Raw genomic sequence first — 14743 nt, 5'->3', positions numbered from 1 at the left:
TCATCGTGGATGTAAGAAGACACTCTAAAACATGTTCTTAAATGTGGAAAAGTTATAGTGGTTGGGGAAAAAAATTACCAAGTAAAAGATCTGAACAAAAATCTTCAAAGGACAGCTGGAGACGGCAGAGTGAAGTAATATAATGAAATATGCAAAACCCTGGAGAACGGAAAAAAATAAAGAACACTCAACACATGTGAAGCTGAAAGAACTGAAGAAGAAATTCAAGCACTTCGGGTTGAAGGATTGAAGGACTCGATGGGTAAAATAGTGAATGATGCAGGCCACTTCACAAGAAGATAGAATACATGGTCACTGTACCAAAACCAATTGGCCAAAGTTCAACCCTTCAGGATGCAGTCTGTGATCACAAAGCCGTAGTGTTGAAGGAGAAAATCCAGACTTGACAGAAGACATTGATGTAAACCAGGTCTCCAGGAATGTATGGAATACCAATTAGAATATTGGGATAAACTGACGCATCACTGGAAGAACTTATCCATCTAAGCCATGAAATTTGGAAGACAGCTACCCTCTCATCCCATGGGAACAGACCCATAGTTATGGAAGAAGTATAGCCAGAAGGATCCTTAGAAATAAGGATTGTGAAGCTTTGTCTCAAGCACTTTGGTCATGTTATCAGAAGAGATCAGTCCCTGAAAATGAGCATCATGCTTGGTAATGTAAAAGGTCAGGATAAAAAGACAGAGGAATCCCACATTCTGAAAGCAATTGGGAAAAACATCAAGGACGGGGAGGCCATGTCTGCCCTCCTCTGGCGTCCCTATTGCCAGGAGGCAGATGTCGGACATGCCTCCACCCTCCACCTTTCGTCACCTGTTCAGAGACTACCTCTTCTCCCAAGGGACCCGACTTCTCTGCTGAGTTTGCTTTCTTGTAATGGCCACACGGAACTCACCGTCAGTTCTCACAATTATAGGAGTGTGTTAAGGACATTAATAGGTCATTGCAAGTCAGGATCAGTGAACAGTAAGGGTACAATCCTTGGTCCACAGCAACACCTCTCCTCAGCCAGCAGCCAAGTCTCTTTCCAGTCCTCAGCCTGTCAGTCTTGGCCTCTGTTGCCATGGACCCAGGAGACCCACTGCTCACTTGGTTCCTATCCTTTCAGGCTAAGGCTCAATCCCACCCCAATAATGTTTGTTAGCATGGCGGAGAAGTCCCTCTAAAATGGGAGAATAGCCATAGTCCCAGAATCCAGGATGATAATACAGCACCTCGTCAACCAAGGCCCAAAGAGCCATATTAATTGACTACATCACAGTAGCCCTGGCTTACCTCTGTTTGTTAGTGATCCTAACATTGTTTGGATCTTCCCCACTTGTCTTACTTCTATGAATGATCTTTTTTTAGTAATAGCTCAGAAGTTATTCGATTTAGAATGCATTCCACTTTAGCAGCATGATCCATAACAAAGAAAAATCTTTTCAAATAGTATTACACCCTCAGATATAGAATTAAGGAGTTCAAGACATGATTGGGCAGGGGACACAATTCAATCCAAAACAGCTTCCATCTCTTAAACTTCAGTACTTATAAAGGGATGCTTGATTTAAGGTTGGCTTCTGGTGAATCTCACCTGTGACTGCTTGTTTTCCTCAACATGGATGTGTACCATCACAACACACACACACACACACACACACACACTAAAGACCGGTGCCTCGCTTGTAAATGTGCCTTAGAAGCACTGGGACAAAGAGTCAAGAATTCTGGCTCTCACAGCTCTTGGACCTCAGTTAAAACCTTTACGTAACCCCTTTTGAACAAATCATCTAATCTCTGAGAGCTCCACTTTGTAAAAAAATATTTTAAACAGTTAGATGCTTTCAAAGTAATTATGACACTAAATAAAACGAACAAGACATGGGTAACTGTGTGTGTTTCATAGGGAGATGCAATTGTGTCTTCTTCAGAGTGCTGGTGCATATAAGTGAGATGCAAGCTGCAGAGCTCTAGTCTGGTCTGGAAAACAGAGGTACTCGGGTCAAGGTTAACTAAGTGCCATCCTCGTGATAAGGCCACATTCTTCTAGCTCAGTCCCAGTACAACATGGATCAGTCATAGGAAATACAAAAGAACACCAATTTCAATTACATAAGGCAGGGATAGGCACACGCCGATCTGTCTCCATACAAGTACACGTCCCTATCATCATCACCATCATCAACATATTTCAAAATCTTACCTAACAAGCTTATGTTATACTGAGTAGTTTTCTTATTTCTGAAGTGCATTTACATAATCAGAAACATTTATACTAGAGTTTCAATAAAGAGCATGTTGCTATTCTTTATCTAGAGAGCCCGCATGGCGCTGTTGGGTAAATGTGTGACTGCTAACTGAAAAGGTGGAGGTTCGAAACCACGAGTCCCTCTCTGGGAAGAAGATGAGGCTCTCTGCTCTGGTAAAGTTTGTAGCCTCAGAACCGCTATCTAGGTTTGCTACGAGTCAGAACAGACTCCGTGGTAGTGGATTTGGATTGGGATATTCCTAACCACTCATTCCCTCACTGCCATTGAGTCAAGCCAACTCAGAGTGGTCCTATAGGACAGGGTAGAACTGCCCAGGGAGTTTCTGAAAACGTCACCCTTTATGGGAAAAGAAAAACCCTACTTTCTCCAGGGGAGCAGTTGGTGGTTTCAAACTGTGGACCTTGCGCTTAGCAGTCCAACCTGTAACCACTATGCCATTCCTTACAGTGCACCTTAAGTACATTTTAATTTGCCAAATGCTGATAGAGGCGAAACTTTTCATGAAGTCGCCTGCTGTACGAATCAAGTCACACCTGTACCATTTGTGAAGGTACAGATGTAATTAGTGAAAGTGTATTACTGTAAGAAATTTAAGGAGTAGGATAATAAGAAGCTACCATTTAGACAAAATTACACAGCTAAGCAAAATACTATCCCTCTAATAGGTGTTCAGTGGAGAATAATTGTATAAAATAATCATGTAAATTATAAGTTTTTCTAAATATGATTACTAATACTAATTTTATTTTGAATAAATTGCTTATACTTCACAAATCTGCACTTTTTATTCATCTAGTCCGTTTCATGAGTGGTTGTTTTGCTATGGTAGTGTACATAATGCGTTTAGATTATAGTTTGTGCTGTATATTCATTTTTCCCTCAAAATGTCCTTAAGGCGGGACGGGAATGGAGCAGAAGCAGACTGTTCTAGGACAGCCTCTGGAAGTTTCTCTGGCATACAAAAAGTCCGGATCCTAAATGGGTTAACTGGCTTCTTTCGTGCAGTACAGTGAAATGCTGTCTCGTTACAGTAGAGCATGTGCTTGCATCGCAGGCAAGCTGTTCTGTGAAACAGATTTATTTCGCCCGCGTAGCGAGTCCTGGATTTGTAGGTGTCACCTCCTTTGCATGTTACTGGGTGTGTGTGTGTGTGTGTGTGTGTGTGTGTGTGTGTGTGTGTGTTATCTTTTTCATCTCTAGTGATGCTTCTGTTAAAAATAGAACACTCGGCTAAAGTAAAGAAGGGCAATCAGCAAAAGTCAATCCATTGTTCATCTGTGCTTGCTCCCTGAACCACTGATGCGATACACTGCCTCACACAGCTGTGAGGAACAGACATCGAAGGGAAATACAGCTGGCTTCACACCAACCTGTACCCTATTTTATTCGGGACGTCAAATTATATAAAATTCACATTGGTTCAGAGAATGCTTATTTGTGTTGATGTTGTTTGGTTGAAAGAGTAAATATATTGGTGGGCTGCTCACTTTTCTGTTTTAGTGAGAAAACTGGTTTCCATAACTAAATGAATGATTTAATTAAATTCAAGATCAACAGATGGATCTAGTTGTTCATTCATGATATAATTGTGTGTAACTGATTCAACCAGGAAGCAGCGGCCATTTTATTTATTTATTTTCTTCCGATGCATTAATTAAAACCAAAATGAGGTCATGCAATATTTGCTCTCTGGGCAAAGTGACATTTTGCACCTATTCATACGTTCCTATAATTATCTAGAAGGACGGATTTGAGACAGGAAAACAAGCCCACCTAATCGCTCCTTCGTCAAGCAGGGATGGTATGACATCTTTCGGAGAATAATGTGAAAGATGTCTAAAAAATTATCAGACCATCTGCCACTCATCTCATTGTTTTCCATACATGAAAATGCTTCAAATATACATCAAAGCATTTCTCAGCAAAAAAATGCAGATATTATCTTTGCTTTCTGATTTTTACCCAGAAGTCTGGACTTTCTTCCTACGGTGCAGTGCAAGCAAGTGTTAAGCAGGCTTCACGGTGGGAAAGTACCGCCGATGTTGCTATCTGCGTGGTAAGCGTCAGAATAAGTTCAGTTCCAAATATATGGGTGTTGCTCTAGTCCTAAACTTGCTACAATTCCATTTTCATCACCCAAGTCGCACTCTCCCCCTAATCCTGCCCACCCAGAGTTGGATCGGAGCTCACACATTAGAAGGATACCTTCGTTCAGACCAGCTGCCCAGGAGAATGTCTCTTACCCATGGATACCTGGACCTAGGTGGGCGCTCACAAGTTAGAAGTTTACTTTCATTCCTGCTGCCAACATCTGCTAGTTCTCACTTCTTCTGTGGCTTCATTCACTGCAACAGCTCAGAGAAATCACAGTACACCATAGTGACCGCCAAAGAATTGTAACTGAAAGAATCCAGACAGACTAATAGGATGAAGAAGGTTCCAAAGTGCAGATTCCAAGTCCCAAGGAGGGATGTACTCCCCCGTCTTTGCGTGGTCGCTGTCATTAGCTAGTGCTGTTATAACAGACATGCCACAAATGGCCAGCGTAAACAAGCAGAGATGTGCCGTATATACGCGTGTATAAGCTGAGTTTTTCTGCACATTTTTAATGCAGTTTTGTGGTAAAATTAGGTGCCTTGGCTGATATTAGGGTCAGCTTTTTTCGAATATATACGGTATATTCTTACAGTTTAGGGGCCTAGAACTCTAAATTCAGAGTCTGGTTCCAGGTAAGGACTCTGGAGAAAAGTCTTTGTCTCTTAAGATTCTCCGTCCTGGTCCTTTGAAGATTTCCATTTGTCTTGGCATCTGTTTTATACCTTGTCGCCTCTGCTGTCTTGAGTAGTCTCTTTCATGCCTCTAAAAACTCCAGTATTAACCCTGTGTCATTAACGTCATGACAAAACCCATTCCCAAATAAGATTATAACCAAGGTCATAGATGTTAGGCTTCACAGCATATGTTTTGGAAGGACACATACTTCAATGTATAGCAGACATCAATCAGGATGACCGCACATGGCCATGATAGATCTGTCATGCCTGCCGAGAGTTAGTCAGCATTGAGGTCCCTGACTACTATGGGGTCAACTCTGTCTCCTAGACACCTGGCAGGACAGGGTAGAACAGCCTGTGTGGCTCTCCGAGATTGTGGCTCTAGAGTGAAGTAGAAAGTATCATCTGTCTCCCACAGAGAGGCTGGTGGTTTTAAAGGCCTGCCGTTGTCAGTCCAGCTCCTCGGGGAGCCTCGTCTTGGCTGACCCTCTGGATCACCAACCACAATGCCCTTTTCCAGGGACTGGTTTCTTCTGCTAACAGAGCTAAAGCACTGGAGACAACGTTCTACACATCTTGCTTCTTAGAAGCACCTTGGCTGTACTTCAGTCCAGATATCATTGTTTGTGCTTTTGGCCGTCCGTGACACTTTCAAGATTCTTCACCAGAGTCATCCTCCCAATGTACCATCAATCTTCTGAGGGCTTCCCTGCTCATTGTGCAGCTTTTTCAGACATGGGAGGCAATGAAAATCAGCATGACTTGGATCAAGCGTGCATGTTGTCTTCCTCAAGCCTTATCCTTGCTCATTAACACTTTAAGGAGGTCTCCGGCAGTATGGTGTCTTGACTACTGCTTCCTGGAGTATTGACTGCAGATCCAAGGAAAATACAATCCTTAGCAACTTTACTCTTTTTTCTGTTTGTTATGAAGCTGTCTACTAATCTAGTTGTGAGAATTGCTGTTTGTTTGTTATGTTGAGTTGCAATCCATACTGAAGGCTGCATGCAGTCCTGGATCATCAGGATGTGCATCCAGTCCGCCTCACTTCAGCAAGCAAGGTGGTAGAAGTGTCTACGTGTGGAAAGCTGTTAATGATCCTACCAGGGGCCCTACTGCCCTGGTCTTTTTCATGTACTCCAGTTTATTAAATTCTTTGCTCAGCATACACGATGACTAAACATGCTGAAGATCCTCACTAACCAATACCTTTCCTGATTTTAAACGAATCAGCATCCTTTGGTTCTGTTCGCATGAAAGCCTTGGGGTCTGTGTACATATTCCTCATGAGCATAGTTCATTGTTCGGGATTTCCCATTCTTTGACATTGTCTGTCTTTTTTAAGATCTATAGTTGAATGCCTTTGCATAGGCAATAAAACACAAATGCACAACTTTGCTTTGAGCAAAGGTCCATCTGACCTCAGCAATGGCGGCCCTCTTCCAAGCACTCTTCAGAATTCAGCTTGAGCTCCCTGCCGATGGATGGCTACAACATGTTAAAATTATCCTCAGCGAACATTCACTGACACATGAGAATAAGTATATTGTTTGAGAGTATCTGCGTCTCTTGAATGACCTTGCATTACTGTGGTCACAAATCTGAATCTCATCCAGTCTGCTGTCTTCCAAAGTTGGTGACATAGATTAGTGAGTGCTGTCAGTACTGAACCCGTTTTTTGAAACATTTTCATGGGGATTCCATAAATTCCCGGATCCTCATCTTTCCACGAATGTCTTCGGTGAATCTTGGGCTTCTTTTTTCATCCCATACTACCTCTTGAAATAGTTGAGCGTTAACTGGTTCTGTTTGGCGCCCTCTCTCTCTGTGTGTATTTCATCATCTTTGGATGTCCCTGGCATCAGTCAATATTTGCCCATAGAAACTGTCAATATTGCTGCTTGAGACTTGAATTTTGCTTCAGTTCTTGCAGATGGAGAAATGCTACGTATGTTCTTCCTTTTTGGCTTCCTAAATCCAGGGTTTTGCAAAATTCATTATAATGCTTTTTTTATTTTTATAACATAGCATTTAGTCAATCTCACGATTGTCAGGTCTTAGATATAGTCTAAAATAGTTTTCTCAATTCTAGCTCACTATAAATGTCCCTGGGGAACTTTAAAAATGTACCAATGCCAAAAATAAAAACCCCTGGACGCTCACCAGAAATTCTGATGCAACCAGTGTGAAGTGAAAGCTGGGCAATGCTTTCTGAACGCGTGTCTCCAGAAAGGCATTGAATACTCCGTGCGACTTCCTGGTGCCTTGCAGAGTGCCTGACATTTCGAAGCTAGCACGTGGCTGTACAATGCTTTTTTTCTATTGACCTGGAACACCAGAGGAAGAAGGAAAGACAAATAGGAAGAGGAAATGGATATCTGGCTAATTGCCTCCATGGACAACTCCCTCTTTTGCCAGAAGACCAGGAATCTGAATGGTGCCTAGCTATTAGAATGGAACATTTTGATCAAATGCTCTATATAAAATAATCCTGCTAGAAAATGGGGAAAATGCAAAACACAATATAAAATCTGATAGAAGCCAAGCATGGAGAATGGAAGAATTCCTAAAACTCTTACCCTCAAACAATATTGAAACCTTATACCAAAAATACTGTCTAAACAGTGGTTCTCAACCTTCCTAATGCTATGACCCTTTCATACATTTCACTCATGTTGTGGTGACCCCCCAACCATAAAATTATTTTCATTGCTACTTCATCACTGTCATTTTGCTACTGTTATGAATCATAATGTAAATATATGATATGCAAGATATATTTTCATTGCAATAAATTGAACATAATTAAAGCATAGTGATGAATCACAAAACAGTGTGTAATTAGATGTTTTGAAATATTTATTTCTAATGACAAATAAATGAAATTTTGTCTTGAAGCATAGTATAACATAGGCAACAGTCTTCATACCAGGTACTCCTGTGTGGGCATATTAGCTGCATGTGGGCAGACTCGTCTGGAGACAGATTGAGGAGTGGTGTCTCAGTTCCTAAATCTACCAGAAATATGTGTTTTCCAATGGTGTTAGGTGACCCCTGTGAAAGGGTCGCTCGACCCCCAAAGGTGTCGAGACCCACAGGTTGAGAACCGCTGGTCTAGAGTCTACCAACCCAAAAGAGTTTCTTCTCTGAGCATTATGCTCTTTTAAGAAGTCTCCTCTCTTCTTCCCAGTAACATCCTCATCTCCTGGACCACAGTCACCAGAGTTAGAAGCCACGAGTCTTTGTTTAACAAGCGCTCTAGCTGTTTCGGATGAACACTAACAATTGAGACACGGGATGAATAAGGCATAACACTTGCCACTAAGCATTTCTCCTTGGTCTCAAAGAACTCCCAGCTGTTCTAAATTTACATTTTAATTACCTAGCATGGTTCCACAGTCTATAACCTTAGTTGAGAATGACAGTATTATGACTACTTAAGTGTAATGAGCTTTCATTTCTTCATGGGCACCCATTAAGTGAAATGTTCATGAAAAGTAGTGGTCGATGAAGAATATCCATTAATAAAAATATCCTCTGAACTTTAGTAGATTAAGCTGCATTGTCATAGTGTTTTGTAAAATAGAATGAGGGAGCATAAGAGAAAGATTAAATTTCACAATAAAAGCATTTTAAAGGCAAATGGTTTCCCAAAAAGATTTTGAAGGCTCCTTGCATTCCATTTCCACTTCAGTCCTATTTTATTATTTTCCATATTTATTAATATAGCTCTCTTTAAATTTTATTCCTGTGTGATTGGACATATGATAAGCTGCATATGGAAAGCATTTGATTTTATAAGTTCTGACGCACCCACACCCTTAAGCACTTGGCTGCTAACTAAGAGTCATGGTTAGAACCCACAGGACATCCACAGGCGGTCTATCCCTCAGATGTCACATTGTGGTAGCTCGATTATGTCATGGTACGTTTGGTATGAGTTAGAATCAACTGGACAGCACACAGCAACAACATCCAACCGTATAATAGCAGTTATAGAGGACACCCGATTCTCAGAGAAATATCATTTTGTTCAGCAACTTTTCCACTCTCCTGCCAAATGTGAATGACTCTGCAGAGAATGATTCCTCAAGATGGTCACATGACCTGAAACTTGAAAGGCCACTGGATACCAGCAGTCCAATAGCATAGACAAGGGAAAGATAGCAGGAGGGAAATCAAACTCATCTCACCTGTCTGGAGTCCGGAATCTATTTTTCAACAGTTTTATTGGCATATAATTCACATAACATACAATTCAATAGTTCAATCCCATCAATCAAAGAGTTGTACAATCAATTTTTGAAAATTTTGTAGTCAATTTTCAATCAAATATTGAAGTTGTACAATCAATATTTTCTTCATTCTTGTACTCATTGTCATTAGCTCCCCGTTTCCCTCCAACTTCCCTGACATCACCCCAAGGAACCACTAATCCAGTCACTGTCTCTATAGATTTCATTATTTTGGATTACATATAAAGATAAACAGTAAAAGAAAGACAAGCAACAACACAATAAATTAACAAAGTAAAACAGATAAAAGCCTAAATTCCAAAGAAAGCAGAACATGTTGAAAACTAGGACAAATTTAAATGGCGTAGAAGGGAGATCAAATGATGGGCTGATTTTACCATATCTAATCAAGCCCTTTGTTTCTTAAAATTTCACTTACCAATCAACTTGATTGATTGATTAGCGAAACGTCCAGCACGGAAACTGAGTGCAGCAATCTCTGTTTCCCTCTCTGCACTTCTTGCATTTGGGGTCAACAGCTTAACCCTGGACACCAGGCCGTGCTCCAGGCGCATTCCTCTGCTGTGTTTCACAGAAAGCAACTTGCTAAAGGGGATGTTTTGCTTTTATAGAACAGTGCGATCTAATGTCTTGCTTTTGGTTCCCATTTAACTCTCCTCTTTCCCCCACCCCAAGCGAATTCTCGCATCCCTAATTGATTGCCTCCTTGTGCTAGTCCTAAAACGTGACAGCTTGTCTTAAACGCCCATCCTCTCGTTCACTGCAGGTTGGCTGCACGAGCTGGGGAAGCGCCTGGAGTCTCCATACTCTGGAAACAATACGTCGGGGGGCCCGTCCATCCGCAGTGCCTACATCGCCGCGCTGTATTTCACCCTCAGCAGCCTCACCAGTGTGGGCTTTGGCAATGTCTCTGCTAATACGGATGCCGAAAAGATCTTCTCCATCTGCACCATGCTGATTGGTGGTGAGAACATCTTCCTTTCTTCCGAGCGAAGGACCAGGGTCTGCCAGTCGGTCGCTGTTCTCTCTTTGTTTTGTTTTTTTCCTATCCCGAGGCATGATAGAGAGAACTTGGTTTGTACAGAAGGATTCTAGAGCACTCATTGGGGAATCAGCCGTAACTATTTTAATATACATATTGATTACAAAGTCAAATCTGTCACATCACATCTTCCAATTTTTCTGGACACGTGAGTAAGAACCATTTATGTAACGGTTCATTTTGGAAAAAACAAGCAGGCACCATTTGTCAAAACAAAATTTTTTTAATAAAAATATATCCATTGAACTGTACAACTTGTGTCCAGTTTGCACACGCAGAAGTCAGTGGGGGTGGTGACATCCTTCGCATGACACCACCAGTCTCTCTACCTCCGTTCCTCTTGCTTCACCCCCGTCGATCCGTCAGCTCATAGGCTTTGCCTGTGAAGTTCCCCTCTAGGCTGTAGAGTCATGTCCGTATCACGTAATTCTTTACGCGTGTGTAATGCTCAAGAAAGACGCTATGTGTTGAGTTCACTTGTTGTTTAAGGATGACTTCTTTCCATATATTCAGCCATCGCTCCAGTCTCCATGTGTCCAGTAAATCTGGTTGCCAATAAGAGTTTGAAGCCCAGGCCTCTTTTTCCCTCCATGTGATCAAGACCAGTTGTTTGATTAGGGGCTCTGGGATCTCCTGGTAAAGGAAGCAGTCGCTCACAGAGGCGATTAGACCTGCAGCCACTTCCTCCTCGGGATCACTGGTTTCTTCCTTGTCTCTTGCTATCTTGGCTGACAACTTACAAACTTTTAAGACCTGAATAAGGAGAAAACTAGCATCTCTTAAAACACTGTTAAAATTGACTGACAGGTGCACTGTACCATCACCACAAACTCTGGAATCAAAGCGAATTCCATGAGGTATTTGTTTGTAGGTAAGGGATGATCATTCCTACAACCTTTCTTTTTTGCTGCTATTTTTGTTGCAAGCTTTGTACCAATTTTATCTACCATTTAGACCCCTCCCCCTTTTAAATTCTTCTAGTGTACAACAAGGAAAAATGATGTGGAGGCTACATCTGACCTCTTCTGGCTTCCTTAGAAGGAGAATCCAACTCCACACCAACTCAAGGCTGATTGCCACAGGCAGAGATCAGGTGTACCTCCGCCTTCTGTCCTGCTGTACCTATCTGAAACCATCTCTTCTTCCCACGGCACCTGACTTCTTTGCTGGATTCAATAATCCTTGGAAATGGCCATGCAGAACTCAGAGAGAATACTCAGGATTATGGTGTCCTGTGAGGGAAGTCAACAGGTTGCCACCAGTGAGGATCAGGAAGCAACATGGATACAGTCTTTTGCCCACAGCAGAGCCTCTTCTCAGGTAGTAGTAATGTCTCTTGATGGTCTTCAATCCTCAGCCATGCTATCTGGAGCAGGAAACTCTTTGCTCTGCCTCACAATCTGGGTGATGCTCCTCTGCTTTATCTGATCATCTCCGCGTGGCTCCTCTGCTTTATACCATGACCTTGGTGTTACGGCCTCTCGTGCATTGGCTCCCTCCATCGCTTCAGACCGGGATCTTCCCCATGCTCTGTTGGTGGCACGTCCTTATTGATGGTCATGGGCTCTTTCTATCTGATTTTGAGATGACCCCGTATGCCCAGTGCCTGGAAAAATTGACCTCTAGTAGTGCTACACATTATTCGTGTGGTCCCACTTAATCATTTGGCGAGAGTCACAAAGGCATGGAGAGAAAAGCCACGCTTTTTCACGTCTTTACAACTGCTTAGTGTTATCAGTTTTTGCGGTAATGAAATTGTGTATTAGATTTATTCTATGCCACTTTTCCCATCACCAGAAACAGACATTCAGCATTTCTCATAAAACGATTCTCTCTACCCACTTCCACCACTCGTAACCACTGGTGTCATTTAATATAAGAACATACAGTATTTTTTCATCTCATGCTTGACTTATTTCACTCAATCTAATATCTTCAAGCTTCATTTGTGTTGTAGAACGGGTCATAGCTTCATAGTTTAAAAGCTTAGTCATATTCCATTGTATGAACATACTACATTTTGTTTATTTTTCAGCTAAGGGACATTTATCCCCCTCAACCCATCTTCTTAATAATGTAAATAGAGCTACAATGAACATTGGGGTGAATATGTTTGCCTGTGTCCCTAATTTTAGGTTCCTAGGATTGCTGGATCATTTTTGCAGCTTTTTTTTTAACAATTTTTTGAGGAAGCTTCGAGCTGTTTTCCACAGGGTTAGACAGTAATATAGTCTTGCCAGTGGTGAATCAGGGTTCCTGTATCCTTCCATCCTTGCCCTCGGCTGGTCAGAAGTTTGAGCCGCCTAGCTGCTCTGCTGTGAAGCAAAAATGGCAGCTGCTTCCCCAAATCATCCTACCTGGAAACCTTGGAGGGCAGCTCCAATCTTCCCTATTAGGTAGCTGTGCATCTCAATGGGTTTGATTTAACTTGGCTTGATGATGGCTCCTGGTAATTAGCATCTTTGTGTGTGTTAGTTGACCTTTGACTCTCTTCATTGGAGAAGTGTCAGTCCAAGTCATTTGCCTATTTTTTAAATAGGTGTGTTGTCTTTTCATGGTTACCTACTGTTAGTGAGTTCCATGAGTTTCAATTAGGTTTTCCTCCTTGTAACTTCATAAATGGAAACTTGTGGAATTGTCAGACCGATGTCTTAGAGTAGTAGGAAATGTGGATGTCAGCTTGAATCAAGTAAACATTCCTCTAGACCACGGTTGTATTGGCATTGTTTTCCCTATTTCTTCTCCCAGAATCGATTTCATCATGTTTCCAAATGGTCTTAATCCCAGATTTGCTTAGAATGTTGAACCTTCCAATAGAGGTGCCTCCGAAAGACTTCCTGGGACGGGAGGTTTGATGTGAGGAGGAGAGATTTCGTTCCGTGAGTCACCCAGCACATAAATAAAAATCACAAGAGCATCGAAGCAGATCTTCCCTCACGAAGCTTCTGGTCTAGGGAGGAGGAGTGAGACTGTATTTCTGTGGAAAGTTTTCACACGGCTAAGTTGTACATTCTTGAGTGCCACGCTGAGATGTGGGGAGGAACAAGGGCCAGGGGAGTTTCCTGGGACAGGAAGAGAGTGGTGTGGCAGAGTTGCTGAAGCAGCAAGCTGGGACTGCAGCACTTTTAACAGGCTCTCAGCTGAAGGGAAGCAGTAACAGCCTAGGGAGATGGAAGAGGAATTCTCATTTTCTAAAGAGCTCCAATGTGCCAGACCCCATGTGTCTGTTTATACTCAGTATTATGACTTCTATAATTGCCTCTGTCCAGCATAGCCAGTGTTTTAGTCTAGCAAAAAAAACAACAACCAGGTTTTACAAATAAACACAGTCTATAATCAGTTCATCTCGATCCATGATTCTTCTACTCTTGATGGGCATTTTGGGAAATGCTCATGTGCACATGCCTTAAACCTACAAAGCTGATAGCTGAAGAACCTGCTAGACATCTGAGATCGTTCTCTCTTGCTATGCGGACTATATTGGGAGGGGGTCAGAAATCAGAAATCAGGGCACAAACGATATTTCTGCTTTTCACTGAAAATCAAAGCTATCTGGGTCACAAGGCCAAGCAAGTGTAAGGAATAATCTGATAATGTTGTGCGTTTATTAAATGTTTACTAAGAAACTTTTTTTTCTGATGTGAAACCCAATGCTCATTCATAGGTATCACTAGAGCATTTCTATGATTTGAATAGTAATTAGGAAACTTTCAGATGCTCAAATGGCATATGAATTACTTGACTCTGTTAGTGAAAATGTCTCATACTTGTGTTTGTAGGGAATCACTCTACTATATTGTTAAAAAATCACCCTAGCCTAGAAGAAACAATGTCTCCATTTTAATGTTTCTAATTAACTAGCTACTTGCATGACTTTAGGCACTAATTATAAGAGCTCACACATATTGAAAACTTACTATATTTGGTCCCCACAACACTTATCATATGAGAGAGCTTCAAAAAAGTTGTAGAAAAATGGAATTAAAAGCTATTTTGATTTTTCCCATGAACTTGAAGTCCCCTGGTGTTGATTCCCCATAATAATGTGAGATGCCCCAATGTGCACATGAATAATATTTCAGAGTGTAAATTTTCCACTGAAATCTTGCAAACTTCTGCTACAATCATACTACATACAATAAGCTGATTTTTATTCATTCATGTCAGTACATAGTTCAGAAATTATTGTGAACAAGAAAGTGCCATGACTAGGACCATGGAAAGGTGCTGTGGAGGTATAGTGGGTTAAGCCGTAAGCTGCACACTGAAAGGTCAGGGCTTCCCTCTGCCCGCCTCTCCATGGGAGAAACATAGAGCTGCCTGGTTCTGTAAAAAAGTACAGCCCTGGAAGCTCAAGGGGCGGTTCCTCTCTGCCAGATACGAGTCACAATTGAC

General features: G+C 41.7%; 1 protein-coding gene across 1 annotated transcript in view; it reads left to right on the top strand.

Moving 5' to 3' along the window:
• The window catches only part of KCNH8 (potassium voltage-gated channel subfamily H member 8), a 422222-nt gene that overhangs the window by 316882 nt on the left and 90597 nt on the right, over positions 1-14743 (top strand). The window contains exon 8 of the mRNA XM_075548953.1: positions 10073-10270. Coding sequence (XP_075405068.1) covers positions 10073-10270 — 198 coding nt within the window. The remainder of the gene's footprint in view (positions 1-10072; positions 10271-14743) is intronic.

This window comes from Tenrec ecaudatus, chromosome 4, assembly GCF_050624435.1.
Source record: "Tenrec ecaudatus isolate mTenEca1 chromosome 4, mTenEca1.hap1, whole genome shotgun sequence".
NCBI classification, from domain to species: Eukaryota; Metazoa; Chordata; class Mammalia; order Afrosoricida; family Tenrecidae; genus Tenrec; species Tenrec ecaudatus.
This window is presented reverse-complemented; position numbering and strand designations above follow the sequence as displayed.